Here is a 9,311-nt window from a genome sequence, read left to right as displayed (position 1 = left end):
GACTTGGATTTTGGGGGGGGGGGGTTGGGGTATCGCATCCGACCACAACATTAACCATAAAAGTTGGGGGGTTGTTGGTGTTCCCTGTGGGCTCTTGTCTAGCCTTGACGGTTTGGCTACGGTCTTCTTCTGAGCACTCGCGTTCCCGTCTCCTTGGTTCTCGAATAAGTCAGGAGAACTCACTCAATTTTCCTTCCCGGATGGCCTACTCTAGAGCATCTTTGAGGTCAAAACAATCTTGTGTCTTGTGACCAAAGCCCTTATGATAATCGTAGTAGAGGCTTTTGTTACACCCCGTTCTCTCTTTCAGAGGTCTGCGTCTGGATAGGTTTCCCTTGTCCGCAATTTGTTGGTAGACTTCCACTATGGGCGCCGTGAGTGGCGTGTAGTCGGTGAATCTTCCTACCCGTGGGGGTTGCTTGGGTTGCTTGGCTAGGATGCCGTCCCTGGGAGTTTCTCTGTATCTGTCGACCTGGGGGGCCTGCCGAGCTGGGGGGTTAGCGAGCTGCCGTTTATTAGTTGCTACAACCTGATTAACTTCCTCATCATTGATGTATTCCTTGGCCACTCTTTGAATTTCCTGCATGGTCCATACAGGCTTAGTTGTGAGGTGCTTCCTAAAGTCCTCGTTTAGCAGGCCGTTTGTTAGGCAAAGACTGGCGACCGAGTCCGTAAGGCCGTCGATCTCTAAGCATTCATCGTTGAATCTGTCCAGGAACTTCTTGGTCGGCTCTCCGGGTTTCTGTGTAACCCCTAATAGGTTAATCGGGTGCTTTGCCTTGGCTATGCGTGTCGTGAACCAAGCTAGAAAGCTTTGGGAGATGTCCGCGAAGGCCACGATGGACCCCTGTGGGAGTGCGTTGAACCATCGGATCGCTGGGCCGGCCAGCGTCATAGGGAATGCTCGGCATCTGACCGCGTCGCCTACTCTTTCCAGATTCATTGTTGCTTCCAAAGCCGTGAGGTGCTCCTGGGGATCCTTGGTCCCGTCGTACCTCATGTCTATTGGCTTGTCGAAATTCTTCGGAAGCTGGGCCTTGAGGATCGAGGGGTGGAAGGGGGTGGCTCCCATGATGACGGGTTCCTGCTGTCTCTTGGCCTTCCCTCTTTGGGACTCCCCGTGGCTCTCGGACTTGTCCTGGTGAGGTCAAGAGGTCGCCTGAGCACGTGTCTCATCGCACTTTGTTGGGCTCCTTTCTCGGCTCTCATGTCTTCAGGACGGGGAGCGGGTGCGAGATCGGCTGGCGTCGCCGCGGGAGTGGCTGACGTCTCCGGGGGATCGGCTCCTCGGTGCCAGCTCCCATTCAAGGTTTTATACTCTGTGTCTGAGTTCCTGCATGATCTTGGCGCTATCGGCTCCCGTCCCCCCGAAGGGACGCCTTTCGGGAGTTTTGGTGTAGATCTGTTGGTTAGGTTGAACGGAGGACTGCGGGTGTTCGGTGGCACGAGCCGTCGAACTCGCCCTACTCAGGCAGGTCCCTCCTCCTTCGCGAAGCTCTTCCGACGTGGGAAGTCGCTCCATGTCTACTCCAGGGTCCCCACAGATGGCGCCAATGTTCGTTACCGTGGGATCTCGAGTGCTCGATGGATCGGGTGGTGATGAGAAGGTTAGAGATGGAAACCCCGGGTTGATCTGGAACGGGCTGAGGTGTGCTCAGTGAGTTGATGGTGCCGGAGGAGAGGAGCACGAGGGGGGTGGCCGCCTGCAAAGACACTCCGACGGTCAAGTTAGTGTCCGTACGAGGGGATGACCAAATTAGGTAAGATGTGACGTACCTTGGGGGGAGAGGACAGCTCTCCCCTTATATACTGTGCAGGGCGGGCCCATGGATGACCTAGCCCACTGGCCAAGGAGCTTCTATGAGCTGTCCTAGTCCACGTGGGAGAAAAAGGTCGTTCCGGACTTTGGATCGGGGACTCGGGGGCGGCCCCAAGGATACCGACTTGACTGGTGACCTGGGTCGTACGGAGTGTAAGCCGGGCGTGCCCCCGGTCGGGTGTCGGAAACCGACCCGTCGGACTCTTCTTGTTGTTAGGGATGGCTTGGACCTGGGTCAGAGGTGGCGCCCCGACCCGTCGGACTCTTCTTGTCGTTAGGGATGGCTTGGGCCTGGGTCAGAGGTGGCGCCCCGACTCGACGACTAGTGGGGTTGGACTCTAGTCCGTAACAATACTAATTTGGCATAAGGACAATCACGTAACACAGGAAGGACGTCCTCTATGAGGTAGTTGCAGCGCAGGCAGCTAGTAGAGGCAGATAAATGTCTTCTTCTACTGATTGACATTTGTTAAAATAACATCATTGGCGACTAACCAAAGGAAGGAGCGAATTCGCTCCGAACCGCTCCACTTCCAAATCAGTTTGAAGACTCGATCTGGCGTGCTTTGATCCTCACGAGGCGAGTTGTTGGCTGATTTAAGGTTGAAGCCTTCTTTCTTTCTTTTTTTTCTCCTCCTCCCTCTACTGGAAAGTTTAGTTTTTTTTTTTAAAGTATTATTGAAAGACTCTCATTGTAAGGGTGTGACCAAAGTTTCTTAAAGCCCTAAAGATTAAAGAAACAAAGGCCTTCTTTTATTTGTTTGCCCATACTCCTATCTCTATAAGTGTATGTAATGACAATGACAATGAAATAATGATCAATTGCCCTAATACCCAAAAAAAAAGATCAATTTCCTTCATTTTTCCTGATGTCATTTCTCTGATTTACTCCAACAATTAGTTACTAATCTTGTTCCTTGATTTTTTTTGGTGACAGTATGAAATGAAACCAAAGCCATGAAATTAAGATTCAATTAATTTGTTTGGCAGAATTTCAATTATTATTAATTAAGTTAAAGCTGAGTTGTGCTGACCAAATGCAAATGAACAATGAAGAAAAATAAAATGTTCATTAATTTAATTTGTGAGTGGTTGACAGTACTTCCTCCTCTTTTTTTCTTCCCTTTTTCCATTCGTTTCTTCTTCTTATTCCTAATCTAAGTTGGAGATGGAGGTTATAAAGTTTATGTACTCACTAAGGCAGAGGATGTCATTATACCTGATGGCTCTAACCTTCAAGGGAGTCATCGCAGTGGAGCAATGCCAGCGGTGGTGGTCGGGTTATGGCGGTGGTGGTCGGGTTATGTTTTATCCAAATTTTTATTTAATTTTTGAAAAATATACATGAGAATTAGGTTAGATTAAGTGATTAACTTCGTTGTCCAATCCTTAAATATCACATATCACAAAAATGTAAAAGTGATGATTTTTATCTTATACTACAGGTCAGTAAAAGTCAACAGAAAATTTAACTTTGTTAATATTTAAATATATCTTTAATTAGAAAAAAATTAAACATTAAATATTTAAAAAATTAAGTTAAATTATATGTGTTTAAAGACCACTTTAAATATTAATCTCTAAAAATATTAAGAGATCATATATATAATATGTACATATTTTTTAAAGGATATATACGATTCATATAAAACTGAGTTAAAGGTGTAAAGTATAATTTTTATTCATTGCTCTTCTTGTTAAACAAAACGGTTTTTTCAAATTATTTTTAATGCCTTTTATAATTATATAATGTATTTAAAATATTTTTTGTTTTAATAAATAATAATATATACTATTTTAAAATTCAAATATCCAAATCAAAACGACGCCGTTTACCAAAAAAAAAAAAAAAAAACCAGCGCATAACACCTCCCACCCTACCCCTTTCTCTCTCTCACCCAGCGCATAACACCTCCCCCCACAATACCCTCATTCAGTAGAAGGTGAGAAAACCCTAATCTTCTCTTGGAATCGAAGAACAGCCACCACCCATAATTCTCTCTTCTCCTTGAAGAATAGCCACTTCCCACCATTCCACTTCAGAGCTAAAACTCATCGCCGAACCCTTCTCTCCCTCCTCTCTCTCTCTCTCTCGCCATCTCTGTCCGAGCTCTCTCTGTCGCTGCTCCTCGCCGTGGGTCGTCGCTGCTTCTCTGCTCCTCGCCGTGGGCCGTGGGTCGCCGCTTTTCTGCTCCTCGCCGTGGGTCGTTGCTGCTTCTCCCCTCCTCCCCGTGCGTCGTTTCTGCTTCTCCCCTCCTCTTCGTTTCTGCTTCTCTGCTCCGCACTGTGTCTCGCCGTCGTTGCTTCTCTTCGCGTGGAGTTTCTAGTCTCTGCTACAACCCTCTCAGGTCTCAAGTCTCTTCTTCTCTGCTTCAAGCCTTCAACCCTCTCAGGTCCCAAGTTTCAGTCTCTAACTCTCCCTGATTCTATCTCCCTGACTCTATAACTTTGAAATTTGAAATTTATTCTGAACATGCATATGATGTATTATTGATGATTCTGCTGGATTTTTGAGATATTAATATTTTGAATTTTTATTTGAATTCAGTCCGTTGATCTTGAATTAATTCTGCTGAGATTGATTTATAAATTCAATTGTATAATTTATTTATTCTGCTGAGATTGATTTTTAAATCCAATATTTTATATTTGTTTTGGTGAATTGTTGTTTTGCTGTTATTGATTCAAAATCAAAACAGTGCCACAATTCTGCATTGAAATTACTATATGGCTTCCTATGATTTGGTTGAGTATGATTCTTAGGTTGGGTACCTGTTTTGGATGTTCTGAAGAGTGACTTGATTGATTTACAGAAGTTCACATATGGGGGAGTTAATTTTTTAAAAAAAATATTTTATATTTAATTAAACCGGTTGAACCCCGGTTGAACCAGTAAACCATTAAACCAGTTACTTAACCGGTTCAATGACCGGTCCGGATCTCGCAACCTTGGTTTTTATTTGTTGTGCATCTGTTATACTGAGTTACATATTTTTTAAACACATCTATATTTGGATAATCCCTCAACTACCTTTAGTTATTTCATTGTTAGATCACACATAATATGCTCAACTACCTGTATCTATGATAAAATAGTGTTAAAGTTTCTGGTGTTTTCATGATAGGTTGAATGGTTAATCTAAATAGAGCAGGGCACCTTTGCTTGAGATAGTTTCCAAGCCTTATATAAAAACTGGTATTGAAGCAGGAGAGCATGCAACAGAAATACGTTGATCAATGGCAATATGTAAGAAGGATCTCTTTGTTTTGATCTCTTTGTTACATTATTATACTCCTTGCAATTGAAATAAATTTTGTGATCTTAGCCATCGTGATTTTTTTTAAATAAATTGGTTTGGGGTGCAAAGTGGAGGAGCAACTTGGATCCGTTGATTTCAAAGTATAAACATGATGGTATTCTTCATTTACCATCTAATTAAGTTTTATTTATTTTAAAAGATGACAGTCTATATTTACATAGACTTTTTATTCAAATTTTATGTTTTCTTAGAGTTTAAGGATAGACATGGGATGCACCCTATACATGTAGTCAACTTATATGTTAACCATGCATTGGACATCAATTTATATAGTATTAATGATAATAGAGTTGAAGACTTAAATTCAGCCGAGTATGTTTTCTTATTTTAGTTCACTCTTTTTCTTTTAGGAAAACTTTTTCTATACTAACAGTTCGTGGGTGTCTTCAGTATCTAAATCTACTACCAGCAAAAGTACATAATTCAAGGTGTAAATTTCAATTCACTTCTTAATTATTTTACTAATGTCAATCTTAGTACATGTACTATCTAAATATCTTACTAGATATAGCAAATTTCTCTTCTCTATATAAGGATCTAATTAAATAAGAAGCTAATTTATTTTTTTATTTCAATCCAGTCCCCCAAACATATATCACCAACGTAGAAAGTGCAAATGTATGGACCACTCGCAAATTAACTTTTTCATACTAAGTATAATATGTATTTGTGTGGACTTGGCATTTATACATATATTTTTTCCCTCTAATTTTGGTTAACTTAATTATGACTTGATGCCTAAAAGATTGAAAGTCTCAATATTTATTCTTAAGTTTTTGAATATCACAAATTGTATTGCAGGGTCAGCAGGTAGTACACTAAAATTTTGGGATTTAGAATCCTTTGAACTGATTGGATCTACTAAACAAGAGGTTTCTCATTTAGTGTCGTGTGAGTCATGGTGTTAGCAATAGCAATTATTGGTGGGTTTGGATTGTGCAGTTTCTCTCTTTTAAATGTTCTTATTGTGCATTATTTTCTTTTTTCAGGTTCACCCCATCATGTACAAGCACACATATAGTAGAGGTCATGGTTCTCTATGAATTTTGGTAGATATTTTTGCTTAATGTTTCCTTTATGGTTCCTTTTTTATATGTTGATTTTACTAAAATTATTTGAGATCTGATTTCTAACAACCAGAACTTACCAACAATAGAAATGGGCACATTACCAGACAGCAAAGCTGCAAAGGCTTCTCGATAGTGCAATATGAAGACAAGATCCATGGGTGTGAAGAATTCCACTAAGAAAACTATTAGAAGGAATCACAAATAAGTGGTAATTCGTTTTTCCAATTAATCTACTGATAGTTGTCATTTACTTATGGGGTTTTTCTTAGGCTTTAGTATGAGATTGGGTTCTATTTTGATATGAAGTATTTCGAGCACATCGCTTGATAGTAAATTTGATGATGTTGATAAGTTCCTTTCTGCATTCGCAAGGATTGATGAGAATGAACATTAAACCTATATCTACATTAATTTGAATAAACAAGTAAGTTTCCATAAGATTCCTTAGTGATGTCACTTTGTGAATGTTCTATTATGTTGTCATTAATTATTCATTTTAATTATCCCGGTCTAAATATTTTATATCTGATTTGGTTAGTAACCATGGTACCAAGACTATAAATGTCCTCATGAAGGAACCGTAGATCATTCTAGATTATCAAGGGAAAAAAAAAGAAGAAAAATTGCTTTCTTTAGTGTGCATGCAGAAAATCTTTTAATATCTCATTCATACGTAAGCAAGATTCTACTTTTTAAAGAGGAAAATAAAACAGAACGAAGAACAAATAAAACACAAAATTTAACAGTCTTTAGTTTCTTTTTCCTCACTTGAGAGCAGATGCATGAAACAGGACATAGTTGAACTTATTAATAAAATTAACAGATCCTCCATTACCATTCAGTTTATTAATAAGATTTGAAAAATCACCAATGGGGCCACTATTTTATTTGTGGGTGAGTTCGTTCTGGTTTGTTTCCTTTTTAGATTAATGGTATGTATCAATTGCTTCGCAACATTAGTATTTGATATTCTTCTTTCAGTGGTTATGTTTTAGTTCGATTAGGTGGATTTAACTGGCGCAAAGTTTGAATATTTATGGTTTGGAGTAAATATTTATGGTTTGTTGAGATGGTAAATTTGTCTCTTTGTCTTGAAAAATTTATATGTTTGGCAAATATATGCATTTAAACCATTTTTAGAATTTTTCTTTCTAAAGTCTCTGTTCCTATAGAATTAAGATAGTTCTTTCTTAGACTTTTTCATTTATGAGAATCTATTGTTCTACATAATAAGAGTTTAGAGATTAACTATTTTGCATTGCATGCATTGTGCATCCTGTTTTCTAGAAAAATAACTATTTATATTTCTTAAATGATTTAGGGTCATGAAGTTCTCAAAAAACTTGCTTATGTGATTGATAAATTTGATAGGAAATCCCTCGAACAATTACGTGAGTAAGAAGATTCAGTACTTCGTTGTACTTAATGTTCTAGCTCTTGTTTTTCCTTTGTACTTAGTGTTCAATGCTTTTTTTCTTTTTCATTTTCGTTGATGTGCCTTCTCCTGCTTATTTGCTTTTCAAATAGTTGGGTACTGATTTGCCTATATATTATGACTTATTTTTTTCTATTTGAGGGATATAATTTTGCTTTTAAAATATTGGGTTGCCATTGTTTGATTGAGTTCTTTGTTTGTTACAGAGGATTCTGCACCACAATTCCTAATGATTTTAGATTCAGAAAAATTAAGCTCTCTTTCCCACACGTTTTTTTATCCACTTAGTCATTTATCAATTTATTCTATGGTTGAAATCATAATTGTGAATTTCTGACACCTGATAGTGGATCTTGTATACTTTATTCTCCAATTGGTTTCCTTTTATATTAATGGTATGTATCAATTGCTTCACAACATTAGTATTTGGTATTCTTCTTTCAGTTGTTATGTTTTAGTTGGATGAGGTGGATCTGGCTGGTGCAAAGTTTGAATATTTATGGTTTGGAGTGCATATTTTTTATTTTAAAAAAAAATCATGAAGCTTTTTAAATAAATAAGTGTGATATCTCACCTTTAATTCTATAAGTGGGACCAGAAATAAATAAGAGAGAGAACAATGAACCGTAAGATTAAATATTGGATACCATCTAGTTTTTTTCACGGGAGCGGATCCACTCCCATCTTGTTGAGTCTGATTTTTATTTATTGGACCAAAATATGAACAGTTAGTTAAAGTTAAAAACTTAAAATTCACGTATAATTGTCTTGATGTGAAATTGATAATTAAAAATGATTAGATCATAATTTAATTAAATCTATCAAATTATTTAACGATTCTAAACTATCCATTTTATATAACGATAATTACATATTAGTTTTTGTCATTAGCTAAACCCATTATAAACAATAATCTTATTTTTTACTAAAAAAATACTTTGCAATATGATTTTAGTACTTACATTAGGGCCATTTCATGGCACATTCCTTTTTTTTTTCCAGGAACAATTACTTTACAGAAATAATATAATTATTATTATATAGGTTTTTCATAAAGCGGAAAGAGAAAACATTTTGAAAAAGTTCCCTTTTTTTTCCCTTGAAGAGTAAAAGAAAGCAAGCATTGTTTGCTCATTGGAATTTTTTCTCACGGTCAAACCCATTGCCTTCAATCGTTTAACTCGTCACCTCCATTCTCTTTTTTTTGTTGTTGTAGTATCACTTGTATGTAGTATTGTGTAATTTATTTATAAATGATCTTTTTGTCTTGTTAACAATTTTTTGTACTTGATTCATCGTCTTCCTAATTAAGTATTTATTTGGCTATGAGATCAAATAAATGTCAATTAAGTGCTTCGATTCACTCTTTTTGGTATGGGTATAAGACATGTCTTGAGATGATTGTGATTCTAGCGAAAACTTTACATTTCACATTTCTTTTGAAAAATAAATACACCAGATTAAACAGGGCTATGTAGCCTCTTTTGTCAAATGCCATCACATCTGAATATCTAATCTAATGGCCCTATGAGTCTATGACTCCACTCACTAGCTTATCTCCTCCTCCTGTCCTGCTCGCTGTTTTAAACTCTTATTTTTATTCTATGATGGCCTCTTCTTTGTAGGGGTGGCAAGCGGGGAAGCCCGTCCCGCCAGAAGCCCGTCCT

At 38.1% G+C, this 9,311-nt stretch overlaps 1 protein-coding gene across 1 annotated transcript; it reads right to left on the bottom strand.

Annotated features, from left to right (window-relative positions):
- Positions 1-205: 205 nt before the first annotated feature.
- On the bottom strand, positions 206-1,072 carry LOC130974407 (uncharacterized). The gene has a single exon (XM_057899295.1). It carries the CDS (start codon positions 1,070-1,072, stop codon positions 206-208), a length of 867 nt encoding a protein of 288 aa, XP_057755278.1.
- Between the last annotated feature and the right edge of the window lie 8,239 nt (positions 1,073-9,311).

This window comes from Arachis stenosperma, chromosome 4, assembly GCF_014773155.1.
Source record: "Arachis stenosperma cultivar V10309 chromosome 4, arast.V10309.gnm1.PFL2, whole genome shotgun sequence".
NCBI classification, from domain to species: domain Eukaryota; kingdom Viridiplantae; phylum Streptophyta; class Magnoliopsida; order Fabales; family Fabaceae; genus Arachis; species Arachis stenosperma.
This window is presented reverse-complemented; position numbering and strand designations above follow the sequence as displayed.

Bases quoted from the DNA above. Each gene is read 5' to 3' on its own strand.
- LOC130974407 (XM_057899295.1), bottom strand. From the start codon at position 1,072: ATGGGAGCCACCCCCTTCCACCCCTCGATCCTCAAGGCCCAGCTTCCG.